This window comes from Candida orthopsilosis (genome assembly GCF_000315875.1).
Source record: "Candida orthopsilosis Co 90-125, chromosome 7 draft sequence".
Lineage (NCBI taxonomy): Eukaryota > Fungi > Ascomycota > Pichiomycetes > Serinales > Debaryomycetaceae > Lodderomyces > Lodderomyces orthopsilosis.
The window spans coordinates 1731-29672 of NC_018301.1; the positions used below are offsets into that span (position 1 = coordinate 1731).

The following is a 27942-nucleotide window of genomic DNA, read 5'->3' on the forward strand; positions in this document are numbered from 1 at the left end:
TGATTAAACTTCTTACAAGCCACAGGAATAACTTATTGTCAATAAGCAAAGAATACCATAGGCCAGTAATTCCAGAGACAGCAACAAGATGCGGACTGAAATTGGCTCTATGGTTGTAACCACAAGCACATGGGGAAAATGATTAACTTCGAGATAGCAAATGAGTATAGAAAGTAGTCTTACTGTTACTTCTATATACACTACTTCCTAGACTTGAGTGGGGATCACAACAGCCAGAATATAAATGAACAGTAATAGACATACACAATGCTAACCTTTTGGTACTATGCTGCAATTTGGTTCTACGAAAGAGGCTAGTAGATATATTACAATAGAAAAGGAGAAATTAAATCCAAAGTTCAAATAGAACTACAGATTACAACGCAAATCCAGTCACTCCTGTAATTAACAATTAACTATAATTTCCAATTCTTAGGTTTTTTATCTTTGAAAGCCAAGACCCAAAGATATCCTAGGCATATAGCTGATGCACTTAGTAAAATACCGTCGTATACGGCTGTATTTGTATAGTCTTTAGGGTGTAGGCCATTACCACTGATTAACAAAGCACCAATTGGTGAACCAATAATTACACCAACACCTCTAGCACAATACATTATACCACTTATTTGGGTATATGATCCGATACCAAAAATTTCAATCAAACAAGGTGGTAATAAAGAAATAATCGCCCCAGAAAAGATACCATATAGCACAACCAAGCTTATGAAGGTATCCTTCGCTGCTGGTAGCCAAAGTGAAAATATGAGTGCTGCTGAGACGATGCTGCAAATCATCAAAGTATTCATCCTCCCCACAACATCTGCAATTATTCCTGTAACCACCTTTGATGCAGCGTTGATCAAATTACTCAATCCAATAAAGAAGGCACCTTGAGAGCTTGAATAGCCTAATGAGACGGCATACTTGGACATGAATATAAGTGGCATTAGATATCCAGCTGATTGCAACAACGATCCGAACAATTGTAGAATAACTTTGAGCGACTTCAACTGACTAAAGTTTAAAATAGAGTTGGTGCTTCTGAAATTAGGCAATCTTGGTTCAAACACCATAAAGCTAGCTAAACCGGTGACACCAAGGTTCATAAATCCCAATATTCTAACTCCCCATTGCCATCCGACTTTTTTGATCAAATATCTTGTAAAATTTGCTAATGCGAAAGCACCAATTCCAGTCCCCGAGAATAACACTCCACTAGCTAAACTTCTATGTCTGTCGAAGTATACAGGCCCACATACAACTGGGGGGAGATACAATATCCCCCCACCAATTCCTTGTACAACTGAGCATAAAATAAATTGATAATAATTAGAGCAAAACCCAGTGACAATTATACCAAGGCTCATCAAAACACATCCGAGTAACATGACTTTCCATGGACCTAGATAATACATAAGCGTTTTGTTGAATATGCCACATATGTATGTCAATGACGTACTAACGGTACCTATAAGAGCAATTTTAGCATCCGAGTACAGTGAAAGCGGACCCGATGGGCTACCATAAAACTCTTGAAAGACACCATAAGAAAAAGCAATTCCGAATACCATAAAGTTGCATAGAAAACCGGAAATAATAGCAGAAATCCCAAGTTTGTTTGATGAGACAACATGAAATAGTCTTGCCGAAACAGGTGGCTCTTGCTCTTGCGGGGGTTCGAGTGTAGTCATTTCCTGAAACGGATTTACAGTTTCGACTGTAGTTTCTCGTATTGATGTGGTGGTGATCATACTATCAATAACTTTGACTCGGTAAAGGAATACAGGTTCAGGCAAAGTGTGAACTATGCGTTTATAAAGTCTTGTGAGTCATGCGTAACCAAAGCGCATGTCCTTTGTACATTGTTTTCAGGATTAATATCGCACTTGTGTAACTAAAATAGTCACATATATTTCTAAATTAAATTAGCTTATTGTATTGTAATAAGTTCGCACCAATCATAGTAAAAAGTTCGCAACTGCGAGTGAAATAAATCCGCATATGGCTCTGTAAATATATCACATCCAGAATTCGTAAATATCGCACTTTTACATACTTTGCTACTAATAACGGATGATTTCACTTGCGATATATTTTCGCCTTCTAGTAAGATATAAAAAAGTTTCTGTCTACGACTTTTTATGCAGAGAAGATGCGATTTTAAAATAAAGACAAGTGAGTATTTAATTTAATACAATGTACGACTTTTTAAATGCCACAAGTGCGACATTCATATTGAAAATACTGTATTCGTCGACACTTTGAAAAAGTCGTCGAGATTTTATACTACTCTTTTATACTTAATCTACACTTTATTTAATTACTTTAACCGAATCGATACCAATTGTAATAAGATAATAAACCAGAGAAAGGAGCAATATATCAGCTAGTTTTTTTATGAGTGAGTGTAAATCTCCCTCGCATAAAGCCGCTGCTATAGTTTTTCGGCATACACAAAACCATAAAATGTACCAAAATTGTTGTTGGTTAAGAGTATCACTACTGTTGATTTCTTCTGGTTGAGACAAGACGAGTTAATTGATTTATTCAATAGATTCTAAACACAATTTCTATATAGATATTCTGAAGGTTCTTCACTCATATTTATATTCTCCAGATTGTTAAACAAAACTAGTTGAATTACATAGTAATTCAATGCATGTTAATATATCATGTTACCTTCTGATAATATTACTCTCTATGGTCCTTGGTATCACACAACTATACCTCACCCAATTCACCTTTCAATAGTCTTACTTTTGTATTTCACACTTGTTTCTGAATAATACTATCAGAAACCTTCCTTGTTATATTCCACTCTTGTATTAGATCTCATTATCAGAAACAACACTATCTGATATCTCACCGTGCTGTGCAACTTGATACTGTCTGTATCTTCTCAGCAAAGATCTGCAATTATTTGGTGCATTTCTTTTAGTTAAGTTTCTATTGTCTGTCTCTTCCAAAACTTTAATTAACACGCCCTCACTAAGGGCAAAATAAATATTATCAACTCTGCAGTCGTTTGCTAGTGCCTGGCCAACAGTCTCAACTACTTGCACCCCTGCGTCCAACAAGGCAGTTACATTAGCTGGCCCGCTCTGCCCCCATGTCCGTTTGAAAACATCTTCGCTTCTCTCATGATCTCATGTGTTTTATTGTCAAGCTCGCCAAAGCAGATTTAATCCATCGTGATTTTAATGAATTCAACATCATAATCAGAGATCGATCAAATCCAAACAATAAGAGTGATTTTGTCGTTATTGATTTCCCTCAATGTGTATCAATAGAACATCCGGATGCAAAAATTTAATCGATTGAGATATCTACCCATAGAGTAAATCAAAAGTGTATAATTTCTACACCTAGAGCAAAATGAAAACTCCAAAATTAACCATAATGTTATTGATAGAATAAAACACAAAAGTTATATTCGACTCCGTTTATTAAATGTAGGAGCAAGACCAAATGTACACAATTTCGACCTAATAATGAGGTAGCTAAACTCTTGCTGACTGAGCTCTTGGCACATGTACTAATGGCAATATTAGGCAAAAATAGGAGATTAGGATATACCCAACACAGTATTAATCAATACCATCAATACCACTAGCATCTTACTCATAAACCCTCTTTGTGCGCCAGCCTTGTATGTACTTGCTGGTACATACGGTGTTCCATTTACGCATTCCCAGCGTTGAGTTTCATAAGCAACACCTGTATATGGAGTCAGTCCATCTGAGTTTGTACACCAAATGCCGATTTGATCAGTGTCTACCCCCATTGTAATAAATCCTTAATTGTGCCGAGCTCTTGATTCCGTTAGCACTTTGGTGGTTGAAGCTCCTTGTCAGAAAAAGATCCCACTCACTTCAACACAGAGATTCTTCTCCTCTATTTATATGCTAAATTATCAGTGCATAACAAATAAGGAAGAGATAAATCTTTTGAGAAATCGTTCAATGGATTTCAAAAAGGAAAAGAAAAAGCTCATAACCATTTTCGTGGGTAAATTGGATTCCTATTTAGATAAAGACCTGAGGCATTAAACTACCTCGAATACCATTATTCTTTTTTTGCGAATGCCAGTTTTGAGCCACGGTTGTTTTTTTCTTTTTCTGGAGCTGCAAAGTAAGAACAAGGAGTAATTGGAAAAAAAAGGGAGGTAAAAAGTCACTCTGTAGCTTCAAAAAATCGCTGTAGTCGTTGTGTCGACTAACGAAAAGCGCAAAACAATCCTTTGTCATTTTCATAGTTTTGACTTCCACATCAAGCATACTATTTAGACATTTCAAAATTATCCATGAAATTGCATGGCACCAATGTTGATAACAAATAGAAGGATCTGTTGTTTTCTTGGCACGGCACCAAAAACGATTAATCGCGTAATGTGATTTTACGAATGTCTCGTAAAATAGAAAAAACAGTTACATTGGCAGAACACAAAGACCACACAAAGATATTGTATGAAACCGCCCTAGTCCATCCTGCATGAACATTAATTTCTAAACAAGTTTATACACTATTTTCAGAATGAATGTAGCATCTGTATTACTTAAAAGGTCGCATATGCCTCTAAATTAACTCCGCACTGCACTGTAATAGATTCGCACCAACCACAGTAATAAAGTCACAACTATAAACAAAATGATATCGCTCATAGTCCTAAAAAAACCCCGCATATAGAATTCCCAATAATCGCACTCTACATACTATGCTACTAATAACAAGGGATACCATTTGCGATATCTTTTCGACCTCTTGTATGATATTGAAAGTTTTTTGTCTACGACTTTTTCAACAAAGAGGATGCGAATTTATTACGATACAATATGCGACTTTTTATATAACACATGTGCGATATTCATTCTGAAAACACTGTACTTGAAATGCCACACGAAAAAAAAGCGGATATTTTCTCTGACACACCGCGGAATACCAAACAAAGCATCTTCAAAGTCCAATAACATAATGTGTCGACTACACTTGCAAAAATCAGGACCATGTCTCGAGATCCACCCATATATACAGAAGAAAGCCATAAATCCACATATCAAGCTAATCAAGAGATACCCTACGAAACAATCACACCAGATCACATTGAAGTGAATTCCACACTTTTAATTGGTGGAGACAAACCTTTCCCACCACCACTACCAGATAGGATACCATACTGCGTTGCTTTCGATGGAGCAAGTGATCCCTACCATCCACATAACCACTCGCTCGCCAAGAAAGCGTTATACACTTTTGCAGTGGGGCTCTCCACATTTTCTTTATCGATGGGGTCAGCAATGTTTGCTTCTGCGAACGAGGATTTAAAGAAAATATTTCACATTGGTACGTCTGTGGCTGAGTTAGGCACTGCTTTGTTTATCATTGGGTTTGCTGCTGGACCAGTAATATATGGCCCTTCGTCTGAAGTATTTGGAAGGAAACCTGTGATGGTTTTGTCATCTTTTGGCTATGTCTGTTTTGAGTTTGCAACGGCTGCTGCTAAAGATTTGCAGACAATCATGCTTTGCCGGTTTTTTGCTGGTTTTTTAGGAAGTGCACCAGTCGTAGTACTGGCAGCAATAATGGTTGATATCACTAGAGCAAAAGCAAGAGGTATTGGAATGGCATGCTTTGGGAGTGTCTTGTTTGGTGCTGTGATGATGGCTCCCATTATAGGAGGATTTGTAATCAAGAATCGTAAACTTGGTTGGAGGTGGGTCTCGTACATATCTGGGATAATTGGCTGTTTGGCGTTGGTAATGAACGCTTTTGTTTTGCAAGAGACTCATCATCCAGTGTTGTTGGCAAGAAAGGCAGAGTTGTTGAGAAGAAAGACAGGAAATTGGGGTATATATGCCCCGCACGAGGACGTGTCTTTGAGGTTGAAAGATATAGTTGTTGACCGTATTTTGAGACCTTTGAAATTGCTTTTCACCGAGCCAATAGTCTTCCTTATTAGCCTTTACAACTCCTTCATTTATGGCATACTTTACTCGTTTTTGACTGTCATTCCATTGATTTTTGAAGGTAGATATGGCTGGTCGCGAGGGGTGGCAGAACTCCCCTATTTGTCGATGTTGCTTGGAGTGCTTTCGGGAACACTAATTAATGTTCTCTACGAAATACGAAACAACAAAATTTTCGAACAAACTGGAACCAAACCAGTTCCAGAAATGCGACTACCCCCTGTGATGATTGGTGCAGTCATATTTGTTATTGGTATATTCTGGCTAGGTTGGACTGGTGACTACCCTCATTATATTCATTGGATTGTTCCCGTTATCGGGGCTTTTTTTATAGGCAATGGTCTAATGTTGATTTTTTTGCCTACAATGACCTACCTAATCGATTGTTATCTATACGTGGCTGCAACTGCATTAGCGGGACTCACATTTATTAGATCAGGATTTGGTGCTGCCTTCCCACTCTTTACACAGCAAATGTTTAATAACTTAACTATCAAGTGGGCATCTACATTGTTGGGATGTTTGGGTGTGTTGATGATCCCAGTACCGTTCTTTTTTAGCAAGTACGGTGCTTATATTCGGAGTAAATCAAAACACGCATTGAAATAGATTGTGTAGACGGAACCCCGGTGGAGCTTTTGTGTACAAAATTTTTTTATGATCCAGCAATAGCAATCAAAAATGAGTTTTAAAATGTAAGACGAGTGTTGCGAAAGGTAAAGAATATTTGAAGACTGGGAGTGGTTGCATCCGTCTAAGAGCACAAAGTAGTCAACAACTTTATACTGCAGCTTCATATATTATGACGTGGCGGTATTGTGTCATACGTGGTTAGCAATTATAAGTATAATTTTGCTATCGATTATGCCACAGTTTTGCAATATAAAAAGGGTCCACTCCCGCCACCGTTTAATAAAATGATTCAATAACTTCAACAATCATCATGCCTGCTACATTGAAACCAAATACAAAAGCTTACACCTTGAACAACGGAATTAAAATCCCTGCTGTTGGATTGGGTACATGGAGATCTGTTGATAACAATGAAGGATACAAATCTGTTGATTTCGCGTTGAAACATGGCTACAGGCACATTGACGATGCAAAATTATATGAGAATGAAGAACAAGTAGGTAAAGCCATTAACGATTCAGGAATTCCAAGAAAAGAATTGTTTGTTACTACAAAATTGTGGAACACCGACCATAAAAATGTTGAAGCAGCTTTGGATGAATCTTTGAAAAGACTAGGCCTCGATTACATCGACCTTTACTTAATTCATTGGCCTCAAAACACTGATAAGGAGGTGGGTGATCCTTCAAAATATGAGGATTATGTTGAAACTTGGAAGCTGTTGCAAAAGATCTACAAAGAAGGTAAAAAGGTTAGAGCTATTGGGGTTGCTAATTTTACCATCAACAAGTTGGAAAAGTTGTTGAATGCTGATGGCGTTGATGTGGTACCGGCTATAAACCAAGTCGAGACCCACCCATTGCTCAACCATGAAAAATTGATAGCCTACTTGAAGAGCAAAAACATCTACTTGACTGCTTATTCTCCTTTTGGATCCGATAAAGCACCTGTTTTGGAGAACAGAGTTGTCAAAGAGATTGCTCAAAGGAACGGTGTTGATCCAGCTCAAGTTTTGGTTTCGTGGGCCGTTCAAAGAGACACAATTGTTATACCAAAGTCGGTCAACGAGAAGAGAATTCTTTCAAATTTTGAGACATTTACATTGCCAAAGGAAGATTTTGATGCTTTGAACGAGTTGGAAGCAAAGGAAGGAACAAAGAGATACAACGACACCCCTTTCAACAATTTTGATGAGTAGTTGTGCTGAAAAATGCAGCACTGTTGCTAACTTAGAATTATCTAATTGTATAGGAAAGTATGTATAGGAAAGACTATATTGTACTTAACATATTTATGCTCCTTGTTTATATTAGGTGTACTTTCATCAATAAATCTACACTTAAAACATATTGGTTCCAGTAGCAGTTGAAGCACATTTGGTAACCTGATTGCAAATGGTTTTGCTGATTGTTCTACTTGCAATGTTCTTAATATATTTTTGTCACGTCGTATTGTTGGTATATTAGTGTTGCGGAAGTATGTTGACAAAGGTGTATTCAGCTGAAATGGGTTTTACTACGTGTCAAGTAATTAAAGCAGTTAGTCCCGTTTGGTAGCAACAATAACGACTGTTTTGTTTAAACACCTTGTCTTCTCATTTTTAGTACGACCAGAGAAAGTCTGTCACTGTTGTTGACTACTCTTGTACCTTCAATTATCACCCTTGTAAAGACCTCACAATACTCCCTAAATGTTCTGGTGTGATCAGCAATTATCAATTGAATGGCCAAACGGAGGGTGTACTAAACTGTAAATAATTTTGGCTAAATTTTTGACTAAAAGCACTCGACCAATAGGAAAAGCTAGTTCGTTTTAGATTATCTAATAAAACTCGGCATGTAAAAACACGGGAGACAACAAAATCCCGGAAAGTCTAAATTGAGAGATCACCCTCGACTGGGGCTGTGCTAAGGAGATAGCCTCGTATAACCGTATCGTATTGAGCCATTTGACACTTTTCTCACTCAAAAAATTCGGCTTCTTTTGTAAGCCTTCTCAGCCGCGTTATTGTTTCCGAATATTACATTTACCACAGAAAAGAGTGACACTTGAGTAGCACAGATGCAGACAGAGTCACCGCTTCAACGACACGTGCTAATAACCCCCTTCTTTGATTTTCTGTGTCAAGATCCGCTATTTATCGGTGTTAGTCAAGATCCGAATTTTCGTCTTGCATTTAGTCACAGACTATATAACTAATAGTAAATGCCGTCTAAAGTGAATATATGTAGAAGGACAAAGCAATGTCTGACTCAACAACTGACCAAAAAGACAACTCACTCAATAAGGACGAGCACGAGAGTTTATCTTCCCTGACTATGGGGACGTATGAAGGATTTGATGCTCAAGGTGTACAGAATTTAGCAAGAACTTATACATATGAGGATTCCACTTCTGCAGAAGGGTTATCACGGTACTTAACCCACATGTCTGAAGTACCCGGAGTAAATCCCATTACAGGAGAAATTGATGATGAAAGACTTGATCCTACTTCGGATAATTTTGATGCTAAATTTTGGGTAAAGAATCAACGAAAGTTGTTTGAGACACAGAGGGATTACTACAAACCATCTAGTTTGGGAGTAGCTTATCGTGATTTGAGAGCTCATGGAGTTGCAAATGACACTGATTATCAACCAACAGTAACAAATGCTCTTTGGAAAATCACCACGGAAGCCTTGGGTCATTTAAGAAAAGAAGATGAGTCCAAGATGTTCGATATTTTGAAAGACATGGATGCTATTATGAGACCAGGTGAGCTTACGGTTGTGTTGGGTAGACCAGGTGCAGGTTGTTCGACGTTGTTGAAAACTATCGCTGTCAACACCTACGGTTTTCATATTGGTAAAGAGTCAAGGATAACCTACGATGGCTTAACTCCAAAAGAGATAACCAAACATTATCGAGGTGATGTTATCTACTCAGCTGAAACTGATGTTCATTTCCCACATTTGTCAGTTGGTGATACTTTGCAATTTGCAGCCAGGATGAGAACACCACAAAACAGAGGTGAGAATGTTGACAGAGAAAAGTACGCCGAGCACATGGCCGATGTGTATATGGCCACCTATGGGTTGTTACACACAAAGAATACCAATGTTGGTAATGATTTTGTTAGAGGTGTTTCTGGTGGTGAAAGAAAGAGAGTGTCAATTGCTGAGGCGTCATTAAATGGTGCTAATATCCAATGTTGGGACAATGCCACGAGAGGATTAGATTCAGCCACTGCCTTGGAGTTTATCCGAGCATTGAAGACATCAGCAACAATTTTAGAAATCACACCATTGATTGCAATCTATCAGTGTTCGCAAGATGCTTATGATTACTTCGACAAGGTTGTTGTCTTGTACGAAGGGTACCAAATCTTCTTTGGTCGTGCAGACAAAGCCAAAGAGTATTTCGTCAACATGGGGTGGGATTGTCCTCAAAGACAAACTACTGCTGATTTCTTGACATCATTATCCAACCCAGCCGAAAGGACACCACGTCCGGGGTTTGAAGATAAAGTTCCCCGTACTGCAGAAGAGTTTGAAGCACGGTGGAAAAACTCGCCTGAGTATGGTGCTTTGATCAAGGAGATTGATGAATACTTTGTTGAATGTGATAACCTCAACACTAAGCAAAATTTTGAGGAATCACATATTGCTAAGCAGTCGGACCATGTTAGACCAGAATCACTGTATACAGTTTCATTCTACATGCAAGTGAAATATCTCATGTACCGTAATTGGCTTTTGACTAAAGGTGAACCATCGGTGACAATATTTACAATAGTTGGACAGTTTGCCATGGGTCTTATCCTTTGTTCGGTGTTTTATAATTTGCAACAAGATACGGGCTCGTTCTACTATAGAGGTGCTGCCATGTTCTTTGCTGTTTTGTTCAATGCATTCGCATCGCTTTTGGAGATTTTGTCACTTTTTGACGCTAGGCCTATCGTTGAGAAACATAAAAAGTATGCACTCTACCGACCATCTGCAGATGCTTTAGCAAGTATAATAACTCAACTACCAGTTAAGATCATATCATCGATGTCGTTCAATTTTGTGTTCTATTTCATGGTCAACTTCAGACGAAACCCCGGACGGTTCTTCTTTTACTGGTTGATTTGCTTTTGGTGTACTTTGGTCATGTCACATATTTTCAGATCTATTGGAGCCATGTCTAACTCCATTTCATCCTCAATGACTCCCGCCACTACAATTTTGTTAGCTATGGTTATTTTTACTGGGTTTGTCATTCCCACACCAAAGATGTTGGGTTGGTCTAGATGGATCAACTATATTAACCCTGTGGGATATGTGTTTGAATCATTAATGGTTAACGAGTTCAACAATCGTGAATTTGTCTGTTCTGAATATGTGCCAGTCGGTCCTGGTTATGAAAATATTTCAAGTGAGAACAGAGTTTGCTCAGCTGTGGGATCAAAACCGGGGAGCTATATTGTCAATGGGTCTGACTACATCCGAGTTGCATATAGCTACTACAACACACACAAATGGAGGAATTTTGGAATCACCGTTGGCTTTGCTGTCTTTTTCTTTTTCCTTTACATTGCATTGACCGAGATTAATAAAGGTGCCATGCAAAAGGGTGAAATTGTTTTGTTCTTGAGAAGCTCCTTGAAGAAAATCAAGAGACAGAGATTGGCCAATGGCGATACGGAAGCTGGAGCAACAGAGAAACTTCCTTATGGAGAGGCAGAAACGAAAGGAGGTGAATCAGAATTCTCAAGCAACAATGAGGTCTTCCTATGGAAGGATTTGACGTACCAGGTCAAGATCAAGAAGGAGGATAGAGTCATCTTGGACCACGTTGATGGATGGGTCAAGCCTGGTCAAATTACAGCGTTGATGGGAGCTTCTGGTGCTGGTAAGACTACCTTGTTGAACTGTTTGTCCGAAAGAGTTACCACTGGTGTCATTACCGATGGCACGAGGTTGGTCAATGGGCACTCACTTGACTCGTCATTCCAAAGGTCTATTGGATACGTGCAACAACAAGATTTACACTTGCCTACCTCGACGGTCAGAGAGGCGTTGCAATTTTCTGCATACTTGAGACAATCAGACAAGATCTCCAAGAAGGAGAAGGACGAATATGTTGATTATGTGATTGACTTGTTGGAAATGACCGAATATGGTGACGCATTAGTAGGTGTTGCCGGGGAAGGATTGAATGTTGAACAGAGAAAGCGTTTAACCATTGGTGTTGAATTGGTAGCCAAGCCTAAGTTGTTATTGTTCCTTGATGAGCCTACGTCTGGATTGGATTCACAAACCGCATGGTCTATTTGTAAATTGATGAGAAAGTTGGCAGACCACGGACAAGCTATTTTGTGTACGATCCACCAACCATCAGCATTGTTGTTGCAAGAGTTTGACCGCTTGTTGTTTTTGCAAAGAGGTGGTAAGACGGTTTACTTTGGTGACTTGGGAGAAAATTTTGAAACTTTGATTAGCTATTTTGAGAGAAATGGTGCCGACCCATGTCCCAAAGAGGCAAATCCAGCTGATTGGATGTTGCAAGTGGTTGGTGCGGCTCCTGGATCGCATGCAAAGTTTGACTACTTTGAGGTTTGGAAAAACTCTCGTGAATACACTGAAGTTCAAAAGGAGTTGGACACCATGGTAGTTGAGTTATCAAAACTTCCTCGTGATGATGATCTAGAAACAAAGTTTAAATATGCAGCTCCAATCTGGAAACAATATCTCCTTGCTACTAAAAGAGCAATGGTACAAAATTGGAGATCACCAGGATTCATCTATGCCAAATTTATTTTAGTCGTTTTGGCATCATTGTTCAATGGATTTTCCTTCTTCAAGGCTGACAAGTCGATACAAGGCTTGCAAAATCAAATGTTTTCGGTATTTCTTTTTTTTGTTCCATTCAATACCCTTATTGAACAATTACTTCCTCAGTACGTGAAGCAAAGAGAGGTCTATGAAGTTAGAGAGGCACCTTCAAGAACATTCAATTGGTTTGCTTTCATAATGGCGCAAATAACAGCTGAGTTTCCCCCTCAGATATTAGTTGGTACAATGGCGTACTTTTGTTGGTATTACCCAATTGGTCTATACGCAAATGCGGAGCCCACACACTCTGTGAAGGAACGAGGCGCGTTGATGTGGTTGTTTATCAATTCGTTCTTTGTGTACACCAGTACTATGGGTCTCATGTGTATCTCGTTTCTTGAGTTGGCCGACAATGCCGCCAATCTTGCCACAATATTATTCACAATGTGTTTGAATTTTTGTGGTGTTCTCAAGCCTGGAGATAAGCTTCCACGATTTTGGATATTCATGTACCGTGCCAATCCATTCACTTACATGGTGCAGGGAATTTTAACCACAGCATTGGCGAATTCCAAAGTTATATGCAGCAAGGCGGAGTTATTGGATTTGAATCCACCTGAGGGGTACACATGTCATGAATTTTTACAGCCATACGTTGACTCTGTTGGTGGGTACATATCAGATGGAAAAAATGGTTGCCAGTTGTGTCCCATGAGTTCAACAAACACCTTTTTGGATTCAATTGATGCAAGCTATAGTGAAAGATGGAGAAACTTTGGATTGGTTATTGTGTTTATTGCAATTAATATTGTATTTACTGGATTCTTCTACTGGTTGGCTAGAGTGCCTAAAGGAGATCGTCAAAAGATCAAGAATAAAGAATAACTTGTATATAGTAATTGAAAAGTATCCGCGTTTACTACAAGGACCCTAAATTGTAACAAGATGATACAACACTGTCACATCGTAGATTTACCTAATCGCTCTAGATCTTCTCAGTCAACTCTGGCACAATAGCCTCAAGGTCACCAACAAGGCCGATATCGGCCACATTGAAAATTGGTGCTTCTGCATCTTTGTTTATAGCAACAATCACCTTAGCATCCTTCATACCGGCTAAATGCTGTATAGCACCCGAGATACCGATTGCAAAGTACAAATCAGGTGCAACAATTTTACCAGTTTGACCAACTTGCAACGAGTTGTCACAGAAACCTGAATCAACAGCTGCTCTAGATGCACCAATTGCGGCATTTAATTTTTGAGCCAAAGGATCAATCAATGCATCAAATGTCTCTTTACTCTTTAGCCCACGACCTCCTGCAACCACACGAGTGGCGGAACCCAATTCTGGTCTTTCGGATGTAACTAATTCTTCAGAAACAAATTCAGCACTATTATCTGATTCAGCTTGTGCAGTTACCTCCTCAATTGGTGCTGCCTCTTGTTCCTTTGCTGGTGGAAAAGCAGAAGCTCTGACAGATGCAAGAACCACATTGTCTTTTGACTTGACAGTAGCCAACGCATTCCCGGCATAAATGGGACGTACGAATGTCTTTCCATCAATCACCTTTGTAATGTCGCTCAACGGTTGTACGTCTAGCAAAGCTCCCAATCTTGGTAAAATCGACTTTCCAATAGAGGATCCGGAAATTAAAAAGTGGGTGAACTTTCCATCAATCAATTGTTTCAACAAGGGGCTCACTTGTTCTGACAAGTAGTGATTGTATGTTTTTCCAGTTTTGAGGACCTTGGTAACACCCTCAACTTTGGCCGCCCCATCAGCTATACTTGGATCAACAACCAATGCCGTTATCGGCTCACCAATCTGGGCAGCAGCAAAAACAGTGGACAAGGATGCCGGATTGATTTGACCTTTGGAGCCTTCAATCAAGACCAAACTATCCCTCAATGATCTTGTAACTGAAAACAATCTCTTGAATATCATTGTCAGTGAATAAAAAGGGCGTTTCCCGAATTGTTTTTTACTTTTTTTTTCGTTCTTTGAATTCCAATTGCGCAATCAATGTCGCACAGTCATCAAAAAAGCGACATTCAGATGTCAACATCTTTGTTTGGTTATCTTTTGTCGATAATGCTGAGCTCAAGACGAATAGCGAGTCCATCACCTAGTTTACGGCCTATATCTGCTAAGCGTGTTTATAATTCCGAGAGGCAACAGCTAATCCAAACCGAGATAAACAGGTACACCGACGATTCCTCGAGTTCAGAGACAAATTCGATAAACTACAAACAATATGCCCCCGCATCCACAGTGAATTTAGAACATCTAGAATGGAGTGATATACTTCCATATTATTTACCCTTCTTGTCATGGATTGGAAAGTACAATCTTAGATATTTCATTGGTGACTTGGTTGGTGGTTTGACATTGGTTTTTTTTCAACTTCCATTGTCATTGTCATATGCTACGACATTGGCGCATGTACCAGTGATATCAGGATTGTACTCATTAGGTATTGCACCGTTTATTTATTTGATATTTGGCAGTGTTCCTCAAATGGTCGTTGGACCTGAGGCGCCGATATCTTTGGTTGTGGGGCAAGCGATAGAACCTTTGCTCCACCACATGAAGAAGAAACATTTAGATCCTTTGGATTACGTATCGGTAATTACGTTCCTTAGTGGAGCTAGTTTATTAGGATTTGGTATTGGAAGATTGGGGTTTTTGGACAACGTATTAAGTGGATCATTATTGAAAGGTTTTATCGCTGGTGTGGGAGTGGTTATGAATATAAACTCGCTTATCATAATCCTAGGATTGGAGAAATTGATGAAGGAAATTTCAGATGACCCTTCGCAAATGGATATTCACTCCCCTTTTGACAAGTTGATCTTTTTGATAAGAAATGCATGCCAATTCGACCCTTTAAGTGCAAAAATTGGAGCTATTGGTTTCTTGATAATCATCATCTGCAGATTCATCAAAAAGAGAAGCAAAAATTCCATGGTGGTTCTTTTCCCAGAAATTATGATTGTTGTAAGTGGTGCTACAATACTTTGCCAATATTTTAGATGGGATCTTGATGGTGTCGAGATCATAGGAAAGGTGAAAGACAATAGGTCTCTCACACTTTACAATCCCCTTAGCCTGTGGAAGCTTATAAAACAATTGGGCACCTCCGGATTCCTTTGTGCCATGTTAGGATTCTTTGAGTCCACTACTGCGTCGAAATCATTGGGCACAAGATTTGATTTACCCATTTCTACAAATAGAGAATTGGTTGCTTTGGGTAGCTTGAATGTGATTGGCTCCATATTTGGTGCGTTGCCAGCATTTGGCGGCTATGGTAGGAGCAAAATTAACGCAATTTCGGCCAAGACAACCATGTCTGGAGCAATAATGGGCTTGCTAACTCTCCTAACGATCCAATTCCTTCTTGGATACTTGTACTTTGTTCCGAAATGTATGTTAAGTGTGGTAACAAGTGTCATAGGTATTCTGTTGATTGAAGAAGCACCTTATGAGTTGGTGTTTTATTGGAGAACTGGAGGGAGAGATGAACTCATCACGTTTGCAATAACGGTATTCACCACTCTATTCTTCTCCATAGAAGGTGGCATTGCAGTTGGTCTCATCTACTCTTTAATCAGAGTTATCAAAAACTCCACAGCATCTCGAATCCAAATTTTAGGCAGAATTCCAAATTCAAACACATTTGTTGACGCTGATGTCCCAGTAGAGCAGGTTGATGAAAGTATATCACGGTTGAATGTTTTCAATGATATGAAGCAAACACTGTTAAACATTGGGGCGATTGAGGAAGTTGAAGGGTGCTTAATTATTAAAATCCCAGAGCCATTGAACTTTACCAATAGCAGCGATTTGGTGGCGAGATTGAAAAGAGTAGAAATGTATGGCTCTACACGTGCTCATCCAGCTCTGAAAAGAAGCCGTGTTAAGGAAATGACAAGATACGTGATATTTGATCTCGATAGTATGGATTCGATTGACTCATCAGCAGCACAAACGGTTAAAAACTTGATAACAAATTATCAGAGAAGGGGAATCAGATCGTTGTTTGTACGAGTGTCAAGCAAGGTAAAACCAATTTTAAAACAAGCTGGAATTCGTGATCTCCTCAACCACGATGTGGAAGAGTTGAAATACAACGAGATTCAAAATTTGGCAGGTCACAGTGACAATGGAACTATTGCAGGATGCCGCGGTATGCTTGGAAATGGCCCTTACTTTGAACACATTCTGGAAGCTTTACGGTTGATTGATTGCTTTGAGATGATTTATGGGGAAGTGTAGTTGGTAGCTCGTATATTTATTTTATTTATTTAACGCGTCCGAAAATGTAAACAAAGGTAATTTCTTTTTGTAAACAACAATCTTTATCAAGCAATGGCTAGCGTTGACTTTACGCCTATTGGTAAAAGGAGACAAAATACCAAGTTTCAGGTCATTCGAGGTCAGAATGCAGATGAGAACCGTCCCAGTAATCGAAACTTGTTTCACACGTTGAAAGACTCAACAAACATTTATTATGATTCAGGCGACATTAGTTTTGATGATACAACACGAGAGTGGGAAGATGATATTGAGAAGCGAGCTCCTAATAGACCCCATAAGAGGACACCGAGACAGGAGACTGTTTTTAAAAACATAGGGTTAGGAGTGAATCAGGTGGAGATAAGAATGCAAGAGTTGGAAAAAGAAGCGCTTGATTGGAAAATAAAATATAGGGAGCTTCTCAGGCTGGTAGAACAAATAGAGGGTGATAGTGGCATGATCGAGGCTAATGCAGAGCTTAGGAGTCAGTTGAAGTTGATGCAAGAAAGATTGAGACAGTCAGAAAAGAACTCACATGCTGAGAAATACCTACTCGAACTCGAACATAAAGACAAGATGATAAACAAGTTAATAGAGGATATGGAAAGAATGGAGAGAGAATTCGTATCACACAACAACGCCGATAATGCTGAATTAAAACATGAGTGTTTGGAATTAAAGCAGAAGCTTGCCATTTATGAGGAAAAGCTTAGAGAGTACGAAAATTTGGCCAAGTTCGAGAGTTCAGAGAAGCAAAAGCAAGCACAAGAGGACAGCCAGCAAATAAAGAAGTTGAATCAATTGATCAAGGAAAATGATCAGATATATAAGGCGGAGCTGGAGCATTTGAAGTCGCTACTTGAAAATGCTGAAATAAAATTGCACACAGCTCAAAGGGAGGTAGACACATTGAAAGAAAAGGCTGGTGATACTTCTCAAGTGAGAAAACATTTTCACGCTGATTTGAATGAACTCAATGATTTCAATCAAGAGCTTAGAAAACAACTCGATAGCCAGACAAAGAAACTGAAACAGTTGCAAGCTGATTTAGATGCTCTCATGAGGACAAACCAGGATTTGTTGCATCAGGTTGAGTACGAAAGAAACAAGTCAAATGATCTGGCTAATGACGCGCGGAAGAGTAACATGGACAATTGGTCGTTCGTTGACAAGCTTGATAAAGAGAAAGAGAGAGTTAGAGATCTTGTGAATGAGCTTCATATGGCACAAAGAGCTATTGAACGTGGGAAAAAAGAGCAAGCAGAAATGAAGACATTATTAAAGGAAGCTCTATCTAAAAATGCCGAGAACACGCATTCGAATGTTGATGCCGTAAGAATGGATGAGTTGAAGAAGGAGAATTCACAATTGCAGAGCAAGGTAAAGGAACTAGCATCACACTGTCAAGACTTGGAAGTTGAGGTGGATTCTCTAACGACCAAATTGAAGAGCAAAGAAAAGGTTTCACTCGAGCAAGAAGCCCATATTCAAAAGCTCGAGGAGGAGAATTTTCATTTAGCTGTCCATCAAGATAATCTTGCTTCCACAAATGAAAGCTTACAAAATGAAGCTGAAAAGATGAAACGGGATATTCAACGTTGCCTTCAAGAGATTGACAATCTTGAAAACATTAATGACGTTGAGGCCGACAAACGAGTGTCCCAGTTGTTATCAAATGAGCATGCACTAAAAGAAGAAGTTGTGTCGCTATCAAAGTTGGCTACTCAATTGAAAGACGAGTTGGAAATACTTAAGGAAAGAGACCAAGACAATAAAGATGTCTTTGATGACAACAGAGAGCTCGTGAGGAAGCTCAAGGAAATGCAAAGGATTCTTGAGGATTTGGGAATTTCAAGCAAAGAAGAGCTCGAAATCTTCGAGACAAATGTGAGAGATAGAATAATGAGCATGAAGAGTGATTTGAAGGATAGTGATTTCCACGTGAGAAGGTTGGAAGATGAACTCACAAAGTCACATGAAGAGGTTAAATTCCTACAAGACATAGTAGTCAACAAAGAGAAGGCACTCAAATCAATGGAAAGTCTTTTGAACAGCGACAAGAAAGAAAACGAGTCAGCAATACAGGCGTACCAGGAGTTTCAACTCAAGAAAGCACGTGAGGAACTCAATGAAATCACAGAACAACTAAGAAATACTAAAGTGGATAGTGATGCTGAAATTGCCAAAATACAGAATTCATACAACGACAAAGTCAAAGAACTAAAGGAGCAGTTGAGCGACTACAAGGCACAATTAAGCAACACCACAAAAGACTACAGAAAGCTTACAGACAAATTGTTGGAGTACAAAACCAATCTCAAATCAGTTGAGGATATGGAGCGTCTCAAGTATTACAATAATGGATGGCAGTACTTTAAACACAGGTATAGGGATGCTACTATCAAGGCTCTGGAATTCAAGTTCATGTATGAATTTGCTATCGATCAAATCAAGAGCAGTCGTTTCAAACTTAATGATGACTCAAAGTTAGCCGTTGTCGGTCTATACCCAGAATACGTTGGTGGATCCACTAAACCAAAACTTACCTTCAAAGGTGTGGCAACATTAGTGCTAGCAACAATAAAGCTAAGAAGGCGGACAAAATTTGAGAAAAACCGATTCAGGGATTTGAACAAGTGGAGAAAAGAATTGGATGATGGTAGAACTAAGTTCAAGGAGATGGAGAAGGAGAAACCGTTCGTAGTCGGTATAAAAACAATATAAACAGAATATTCGCAGCTTGTGATAATTTTTTTAGTTTTATTTTTCCGTGAACAACTCTTTCCCCCACTTTAAACCCACGACATATCAAGTAACCAATGAGTGAGGAACCATTATCCGAAACATCTTCATCTTCCTCCTTTGTACCTGTTGATCAGATTCATGTACAAGATGCCATTCAGGTCATTGATGAGAACAAAAAATTCAATGATGCGATTTTAGACTACGTTAGCAAGACGTCACTGGCACATGTTGGCCACAACTATCACATCGTAGCAGTGTTTGGATCACAATCAACAGGTAAGTCAACATTGTTGAACAACTTGTTCAACACCAATTTTGATGTCATGAATGAATACAGCAGACAACAAACAACCAAGGGTATTTGGTTGGCATATTCACCGGGAGTTTCAACAACATCTGGCCACGTTTCCACAAAATCAAATATTCTCGTGATGGACGTTGAAGGAACAGATGGAAGAGAAAGAGGAGAAGACCAGGACTTTGAGAGGAAAGCGGCTTTATTTGCATTATCCACTTCGGAAGTATTGATTCTAAACATTTGGGAAACTCAAGTTGGATTATACCAAGGTGCCAATTTAGGATTGTTGAAAACAGTTTTTGAAGTAAACATCACTTTGTTTGGAAAGAGTAAGTTGGATTCTAATAACGACCACAAGGTGTTATTATTGATCGTCATTCGAGACCATGTTGGAACAACGCCAGTTGAAAGTTTGGCTGAAACAATTACGCAAGATTTGAAAAAGATTTGGGATTCATTGCTGAAACCAGGTGAATTGAGCCACTTGAAATTTGAAGACTTTTTTGACTTGGACTTTCATGCATTGAACCATAAAATATTACAACCAAAAGAGTTCTCCGAAGGTATTGCTAAACTTGGTGACAGATTGGTGAAGGAGAATGATCTTTTCAAACCGGAATATCATCACAGTATCCCCGTCGAGGGTTGGACATTGTATGCTGAAAAGTGTTGGGAACAAATTGAAAACAACAAGGACTTGGATTTACCAACTCAACAAATCTTGGTTGCACAGTTCAAGTGTGATGAAATTGTGGAACAGACGTATCAAGAATTTTTGAAAAAATTTAGCGAATTATTTAAAGAGGTTGAAAAAGATCCATCCTACGAAGATATTGGAGCAGTGTTTGTTGACTTGAAGCACGATGTTCTTGAAGAGTACGACTATGCTGCAGCAAAGTACAACAAACCAGTTTACGAACAAAAACGTGTCAAGTTGGAGTCATTGATGCACAACAAATATAAAGAGTTATTTGACTTGTATGCCAAGCAGTTGATCGAAACTACCACAGCCTCATTTAGACTGGAGTTGGCAGCGTTGAAAGGAAAAGATTTTGTTCAGCAGAGTCAGAAGCTATCAGCCAATGTTGTGAACGTGATTAAAACAAGCTTAGGTTTAATCTCATTGGATGGTGCATTTACATACGATGATACAATTGAGCAAGTGGAAAAGGAGCTTGCATCAACAATCTCCAAGCAGCAAAGGATTGAATTGGACAGTATTGTAAACAAATCAGCAAAAAAATTGTCCACCAATTTGTCCAAAACAATACAATTTGAGCTTAATGATCCTAGCGATTCTACTTGGGACAAGATTTTGAAACAATTTAACTTTCACGTCAATGAATTCACTTCCAAGTATAACGGAGATTTTGGATTGAATACTTCCGAGCAAGATAATGAAGAAGCTGTGAAGAAATTCAAGTTCAAGTCATGGAACAACTTTTACGATCTTATTCACAAGCTCATCTACAAGGAGAGGGTCCTTGATATCTTACAAACCAGATTCGACGACAAGTTCAGGTACGATTCCAATGGCTTACCCAAATTGTACCAAGATGCAAGGGAATTGGAAGCCAATTTTGCTATCGCTAAGGAACACGCTTTAGCAGTGTTGTCAATTCTTACAATTGCAAAACTCAGTGACAATTCCGAGATTGTGCCAGATTTTGATATCTTTAGTCCAATGTTAAGATCACAATACTTGAATTTGAAGGTTAGCCAGAGTGATGACGAAGATGAAGAAGACGACGAGTCGTATTCATTCGCTGACATTATCAATGAGACTGAAAAGGCACAAATATTATCAAAATTCAAGAAAGAGATTGATGCAAAGTTTGTGGAAACGAAACGTTCAATTGTTCAACATGTTACCCAAATACCTTATTATGTATACCTTATTATCATTGCATTAGGTTGGAATGAGTTTATGGCTGTTGTGCGTAATCCCTTTACCTTTGCACTTGCTATTGTGTTGGCTGCATCAATATACATTTTATACACCTTGAATCTTTTGAAACCAGCAATTGCTGTTGGGCAGAGGTTAGTTGATGACGTCGTGGTTATAGCAAAGGAAAAATTACGCGAAGTATTGATTGACGACCACGAGATCCAAGCTCGTAATCTCGACAAGATGACAGGAAAGGTAAAACAGGCTAGTTTCGAAGATGATATTGAAAGGACACAAGAACAAAGGAATGTCAAAGACGTGGGTGACGAAGGAGAGGATGGAACTGAGTAGTATATAGGTTTTAATCTTGAAGTTTTTGAAAATTGTAGAATATAGGGATACCTTTAAAAGTAGATCCACAATTATGCTTGAGTAGACTGATACCACCTGATCATTGTGATTCGAGTGTAAGTACTCATCTAATCGTATATACAGATGTTACCTCTTTCCAATATGATTATCGTTGCAGCTGAGAATTTCATTTGGTAGCATAGTGTATTTTTGTCGTCCTCCCACTCAATGTAACATCATTACATTGACACATTTTTTTTGTTAATGCAACATCAGAATAGAAGGTAACTCCAATAGGTACAGGACGCCCGACAAAGCACACAGCAGTTGACTGCATGGTTTAGCTACATTAAAGCTAACTGCCTGCCCCATGTGATCCATTCCACCCGAGCTTTATCTTTGGTAATTGGAGGTAAATTCGGGGAGATTAAAAAAAGTTTTATGATTTGCAACCTATGTACAATTGAAAGTTGCACAAACTTAAAGAAAAAAATAAATGTTACAAGACCCACCCACCAAAAAAACTAAGGACAGTAAACTTTACTATAATTCATTACTATTGCAACTATTCTAGCATAAATACACGGTAATATCCAACCGCTCAGCGTTGAATGAGAGAATGCACTACCAATATTTGAATATTATACATTTTATCCTATGATTCAAAGCATAAACACACTTATCAATAATCTCCCATCGTATGGGGTAAAGTCTGGAGTCGCTAACAAGAATGAGGCAGCGTGCTCAATCACTAGTTTGGAATCTAAAGAGATAGAAGTGGACACCAAGTCTATTCATTCCTTGTCAGAAGGTTCTTCTTCTTTATCATCACCACGTTCGTCTCCCATATCAAGCACAGATTCGATTAGTATTCACGATTTCAAAATATCATCATCGCTCGATTTGATTATAAAATCGTTTAGGGACCCATTGACAGATAACAACTTGGAAAAACACTCAGAGCTTCTTTTATCCGACTTTAACTCATCATTGACGGAAAATTCTATAACAATGTTGCCAAATTATAATATCTCACCAGCTGGGGATGAAAATGGACTGTATTTGGTTGTCGATCTAGGTGGATCTACACTTCGAGTTGCAGTAGTTGACATTGCACCGCAAGACGAAAAATATGACTCTAGATCTGATCGAATAAATGTTGTTGTTGAGGAAAAATGGCTAATATCAAACGAATACAAGGTTATTAACCGCAACTTTTTCAAATTCATTGGATCAAAGATTATGGAGACTATAAAAAAGCAAGAAATATTGAAGCTGTCTGATATTATAAAAACTGGTATCACTTGGTCATTTCCTTTGGACACGACAAGTTACAATAATGGTAAAATTCGCCATGTGTCAAAAGGATACACAATTGGAGACGATATTTACGACAAAGATTTGAAACAGTTGTTTGAATCTGTTTTTCAAGAGGAGTTCAACGTAAAAGTTGATATCAGATCAATCTTGAACGACTCATTAGCTGTGTACGCAGCAGGAGCATTTTTGGATGAGAAAATGAGATTAGCTATGGTGTTGGGGACCGGATTCAATATGTGCTGCTCATTGGAGGCAAGTAAAGACAATATGCATCCAAGCAAATTGATTGACAAAAAGATGCTTTTCAACACTGAATTATCATTGTTTGGACAACATTTATGTGATGATTTTGCTACAAAGTATGATGCCATTATTGACGATCGATTTGACAATTTCAAACACCATTTTAAAACGTATTCACTGCCTGACCCCGAGACAAACACTATTTTTCAACCTCATGAGTTGATGACCAGTGGTAGGTACTTGCCTGAGTTGACTCGATTAGTTTTAGCTGAATTGATTGAAAGGAAGGAGATTTTCACTGAATTCGATAGCGAGGAGCTAAACATAATTCTGAATGTCAAATACGATGGTTTTGAAGGTGAGCTTATGTGCTTCATTAATGAAAGTCACGATTTTGATGCCATTGGTGAAAGGATTTGTCAAGTATACCAGTGGAAAAAAACAATTTCAGATTCAGACATTTCCATAATCAGATATGTAATCAAGGCGATTATACAAAGAGCAGCTTTCATAGTTGCAAACGCAATCATTGCTTTTTTCAAACTTATAAAGCAGTACAATAGGTTAGATGACTTAAAGGGATTGTTAACAATTGGTTACGTTGGATCAGTGTTGAACCATTTCCACAACTATAGAAATTTGGTTATCAATTATGTCAATTCAAGTGAAGATGCCAAGGCTTGTGGTTACAAGATTGATTTGGAATTGATTGAAAACAGCTCAATAATTGGAGCTGCGATTGGAGCAGCTTACTATTCAAAGTAAATAGGCATATGGGGGATTAATAGAAAAATAATTTTATAAAAGCATTTTGCAACGTAAATTTTGACTCTAATCTATTGATGAAGATTATGGAATGAAAGTGTATAAAATAAATATGTGTTAGCTGCCACAAGGTTTCATTTTTTTTTGCACTAAAATTAAATCAAAAGTCCTGCAAACTAATACCTTACAAGCTTTTTCATCGCACCCATCTATTAATTTATATCCTATAACTCTTCCTACTTACAATTTTGACTTTAATCCTGCTGCAGCATTATCACAAACAATCAATACATTATCATGATCTTGTAAATAACTAGATGGATACTTTGGGTCATTTTTCTTACCATTAATTGTCTTATCCAATGCAAATTTTTTACTGTCACCCAACACAATCAATGCAACTTCATCAGAATTATCCAAAATTGTAGAAATACCAACACTGAGTGCGTGTTTTGGAACCTTTGATTCATCATTATCGAAGAATCTGCAATTGGCTTTAATTGTTGACTCGACTAAGTTGACTTTTCTAGTTTTGGAATCTCTAGTTGAACCAGCTTCATTAAAAGCTAAGTGACCTTCTGGTCCTAATCCTCCAAGGAACAAATTAATTCTACCGTACTTTTTAATTTCGGCTTCATAATTAGCACATTCTTTATGGACATCTTTAGCTAATCCATTCAATATGTTGATATTTTCTCTAGGTATGTCAATGTGGTTGAAAAACTTATCAAACATGAAATAGTGATATGATTGTGGGTTTTCTGGAGTCAATCCTAAATACTCATCCATGTTGAAAGTGACAACATTCTTGAAACTAATTCTTCCTTGTTTACAAGCAGCAATTAATCTAGCATATACCCCTTCCGGCGATGACCCGGTAGGTAAACCAAGAACAAATGGTGTCGATGCCGTTGGTTTAAAGCTCTTGATTCTGTGTATGATGTAGTCAGCCAAGTATTGTGAAGCATCGTCTGGTGATGAAAATGTAGCTTGTTTCATGGTGGATGTGCAAGGTTATGGTCCATATTCTTGTATATAAAAGCAGAAGGATTAAACAACAATATATACTATTAGTATTCTTTGTATGCCAATGAAACCTAAATATTTTGTACTTATCCTGTTGGGCATCTGCAAAAATTGTCATCATGTTGTAGATATCCGAATTATGACACAAAGAGGAAGGACTCCATTTTGCTTGAGAAATTGTAACAGTTACAACAACACACAACTCACACAAGCCAAGACTCACACAGGCCACAACATTGTAATTGACGTCGTTACACAGCAGGGGGCATCTCCACTGCAAATAACCCCATCCTGGTCCAGCATTTTGCCCTAATTCATTTCTGTCACGCCTTTAATGTAACATCAATTAATGTTACACGCGCGCGATCGATGTTACATTTTACCCACCTTGAAGTTGCGAAGTTTGTCATATTATATACGCAACCTAACCATCACCTTAGGGGAGGTTAAAACAGTTCAAATAGGTACTTGGTTACATCCGTGGTAGTTGTAGCACCCATCCAGTTGAGTTTCGCCACCAACTCGTAGCAATGATGTAGAAAAGAAGATGTGGTTTCAAAGATGATTGAAAACGTGATATCATCTTACTCCGCGTTTCTTTTTTTCTCACTTTGTTCCAAATGCAACGTTGTTACTGAAATTGATGTGACATTTTCCAATTTTTTTAACTCATAACGCATTATCAATCACCGATTGACCCACATGGTCATCTACTACTACTTATATATATATATATATATATATATATATTTATACATGCGCAATTCTTCCCAGATATGAGAGTCTACAAAATAGTTTAGATCTCCTACTGTAGATCTCAAGCACTTTGATACCCAAATTTGATACTCACAATGACCATGTCATATACAAGATTCACCAACTGTCATCTCATCGATAATGGTGAGTTGTACGAATTCACCGATTTATATATCGACAACAACACTAAAAAGATAGCCAACAAACCAAGGGATTTTGATCAAATCACAAGAACTATTGACTTGCATGAACAGATTATTGCTCCAGGTTTTATTGATATCCAAAATAATGGTATCTATGGATTAAATTTTTCAAATTTGAACGAAAACTCAACTAAAGACGATATCAGGGATTTTCAGAGATTTTACAGAGATGCAATGACAAAGTACTTGTCTACTGGTGTTACTTCACTTTGTCCAACTGTAACGTCCAACTTCCCTAGCGTTTACACAAAGGTCCTTCCGTTATACAAAAAGTCAAGATTGTCAAATCAAACTGACTCCCTAGGGGCACATCTTGAAGGCCCATTTATAAACTTGAAAAAGAAAGGGTGCCATCCATCGGAAACTTTTGTTGATGCTAAGGGTGGTGAAAATAAGCTACTACAAGTATATGGTGGTAAAGATAATCTTTTGGAAAATGTTTGCATAATCACAGCAGCTCCTGAAATCCCGGGTGTTTTGGAATTGATCCCTTACGTCAAACAACAAAACTGTGTTTTTTCAATCGGCCATACTATGGCAGATTATCAAACCGGTGTCGATGCTATTGAAAACGGTTGCACAATGATTACCCACTTGTACAATGCAATGCCACAACCTCACCATCGTGATGCAGGTGTGGTCGGTTTGATAAACACGCCCGCGGTTTCTCCAAACAAAATTCCATACTTTGGTCTTATATGTGATGGCGTACATATTGATCCATCAATGATTAATTTGGCTTACAAGTCAAATCCAACTAAATGTGTCTTGGTAACTGATGCTATGCACTTAATAGGTTTACCAGATGGAGAATACAAGTGGGATGACCAAGTTATTGTCAAGACCGGTGATAGATTATACTTGAAAAACACTGATACTTTAGCCGGTGCCGCTACAACATTACCACAATGTATTAGAAACTTGATGAAATGGGCCAACATTGGATTGCCAGAGGCTGTCAAAACAGCAACTAATAATGCTGCATTATCCATTGGAGTTGAAAATGAAAAAGGGTTCTTGAATGTGGGATGCGATGCTGATTTAGTTGTTTTGAACAAAGAAGGATATGTCACCAAGGTTTATAAGTTGGGTAATGAAATTGCTTCGTCTGATATCCAAAAATCAAGCCTCAACAGGGAAAGTAAAATCAGCGCCATGTTATAGATGTATACTTGAAATCAATATATTTGAATTTTAGAAGTTTGGTTTATTGTAAACAAAGAGGTTTAAATGTTCATTTCAAGATAAATTTATTAATGTAGCCGACCTCTATATAAATAATCTATATGCAAAAATTGTGTAATTTCTCACAATCACTTGTTTTCCATTCCTGGAGAATAAGCATATTTAGAGTAAGCTCTGATTCTAGCTCCATAGATGTAAAACAAGTATGGAATTGCACAACATGCTAATGAAATGAATGCCATCAATGATGTAGCCCATTCGTAACCCAATGTGTGGTACATTTGGATAGTAAATAAAGGAACAGAAGCACCCCACATTGATCTGACAAATGTCTTTGCAGCCAATGCACTAGCAGCATAATGTTGGTATGAGTCAACAATGTAGTTATTGGCTGGGTTGTACAAACAACAGAATCCGAAACCGGCAGCTAAACCGGAGAAACATGGACCAGCCCAAGAAAGCCAGCTG

General features: G+C 38.3%; 13 protein-coding genes across 13 annotated transcripts in view; 8 read left to right on the top strand and 5 right to left on the bottom strand. All coding sequences in view use genetic code 12, as the record gives it.

Moving 5' to 3' along the window:
- Positions 1-416: 416 nt before the first annotated feature.
- On the bottom strand, positions 417-1754 carry CORT_0G00100 (hypothetical protein; the record flags this gene model as incomplete). Its single annotated transcript, XM_003870780.1, has 1 exon — positions 417-1754. One exon carries the CDS (start codon positions 1752-1754, stop codon positions 417-419), a length of 1338 nt encoding a protein of 445 aa, XP_003870829.1.
- Positions 1755-3568: 1814 nt separating this feature from the next.
- On the bottom strand, positions 3569-3787 carry CORT_0G00110 (hypothetical protein; the record flags this gene model as incomplete). The annotated part of the gene is made up of 1 exon (XM_003870781.1): positions 3569-3787. One exon carries the CDS (start codon positions 3785-3787, stop codon positions 3569-3571), a length of 219 nt encoding a protein of 72 aa, XP_003870830.1.
- Positions 3788-5006: 1219 nt separating this feature from the next.
- On the top strand, positions 5007-6575 carry CORT_0G00120 (hypothetical protein; the record flags this gene model as incomplete). Its single annotated transcript, XM_003870782.1, has 1 exon — positions 5007-6575. The coding sequence occupies one exon, from the start codon at positions 5007-5009 to the stop codon at positions 6573-6575; it is 1569 nt and encodes a 522-aa protein (XP_003870831.1).
- Positions 6576-6909: 334 nt separating this feature from the next.
- CORT_0G00130 (hypothetical protein) lies at positions 6910-7797 on the top strand (the record flags this gene model as incomplete). Its single annotated transcript, XM_003870783.1, has 1 exon — positions 6910-7797. The coding sequence occupies one exon, from the start codon at positions 6910-6912 to the stop codon at positions 7795-7797; it is 888 nt and encodes a 295-aa protein (XP_003870832.1).
- Positions 7798-8842: 1045 nt separating this feature from the next.
- Positions 8843-13279, top strand: CORT_0G00140 (hypothetical protein; the record flags this gene model as incomplete). Its single annotated transcript, XM_003870784.1, has 1 exon — positions 8843-13279. The coding sequence occupies one exon, from the start codon at positions 8843-8845 to the stop codon at positions 13277-13279; it is 4437 nt and encodes a 1478-aa protein (XP_003870833.1).
- Positions 13280-13379: 100 nt separating this feature from the next.
- CORT_0G00150 (Aim45 protein) lies at positions 13380-14342 on the bottom strand (the record flags this gene model as incomplete). Its single annotated transcript, XM_003870785.1, has 1 exon — positions 13380-14342. One exon carries the CDS (start codon positions 14340-14342, stop codon positions 13380-13382), a length of 963 nt encoding a protein of 320 aa, XP_003870834.1.
- A 78-nt stretch (positions 14343-14420) lies between these two features.
- On the top strand, positions 14421-16673 carry CORT_0G00160 (sulfate permease; the record flags this gene model as incomplete). The annotated part of the gene is made up of 1 exon (XM_003870786.1): positions 14421-16673. One exon carries the CDS (start codon positions 14421-14423, stop codon positions 16671-16673), a length of 2253 nt encoding a protein of 750 aa, XP_003870835.1.
- Positions 16674-16766: 93 nt separating this feature from the next.
- On the top strand, positions 16767-19418 carry CORT_0G00170 (hypothetical protein; the record flags this gene model as incomplete). Its single annotated transcript, XM_003870787.1, has 1 exon — positions 16767-19418. One exon carries the CDS (start codon positions 16767-16769, stop codon positions 19416-19418), a length of 2652 nt encoding a protein of 883 aa, XP_003870836.1.
- Positions 19419-19513: 95 nt separating this feature from the next.
- CORT_0G00180 (Nag6 h) lies at positions 19514-21976 on the top strand (the record flags this gene model as incomplete). The annotated part of the gene is made up of 1 exon (XM_003870788.1): positions 19514-21976. The coding sequence occupies one exon, from the start codon at positions 19514-19516 to the stop codon at positions 21974-21976; it is 2463 nt and encodes an 820-aa protein (XP_003870837.1).
- A 657-nt stretch (positions 21977-22633) lies between these two features.
- CORT_0G00190 (Hxk1 N-acetylglucosamine (GlcNAc) kinase) lies at positions 22634-24304 on the top strand (the record flags this gene model as incomplete). Its single annotated transcript, XM_003870789.1, has 1 exon — positions 22634-24304. The coding sequence occupies one exon, from the start codon at positions 22634-22636 to the stop codon at positions 24302-24304; it is 1671 nt and encodes a 556-aa protein (XP_003870838.1).
- Positions 24305-24544: 240 nt separating this feature from the next.
- Positions 24545-25303, bottom strand: CORT_0G00200 (Nag1 Glucosamine-6-phosphate deaminase; the record flags this gene model as incomplete). Its single annotated transcript, XM_003870790.1, has 1 exon — positions 24545-25303. The coding sequence occupies one exon, from the start codon at positions 25301-25303 to the stop codon at positions 24545-24547; it is 759 nt and encodes a 252-aa protein (XP_003870839.1).
- Positions 25304-26181: 878 nt separating this feature from the next.
- On the top strand, positions 26182-27453 carry CORT_0G00210 (Dac1 N-acetylglucosamine-6-phosphate (GlcNAcP) deacetylase; the record flags this gene model as incomplete). The annotated part of the gene is made up of 1 exon (XM_003870791.1): positions 26182-27453. One exon carries the CDS (start codon positions 26182-26184, stop codon positions 27451-27453), a length of 1272 nt encoding a protein of 423 aa, XP_003870840.1.
- Positions 27454-27602: 149 nt separating this feature from the next.
- The window catches only part of CORT_0G00220 (Nag3 transporter), a gene marked incomplete at both ends in the record, with an annotated part of 876 nt that continues 536 nt past the window's right edge, over positions 27603-27942 (bottom strand). Inside the window, one exon of the mRNA XM_003870792.1 lies at positions 27603-27942. This exon is cut by the window's right edge and continues 536 nt beyond it. Within this exon, the coding sequence (XP_003870841.1) occupies positions 27603-27942 (340 nt within the window).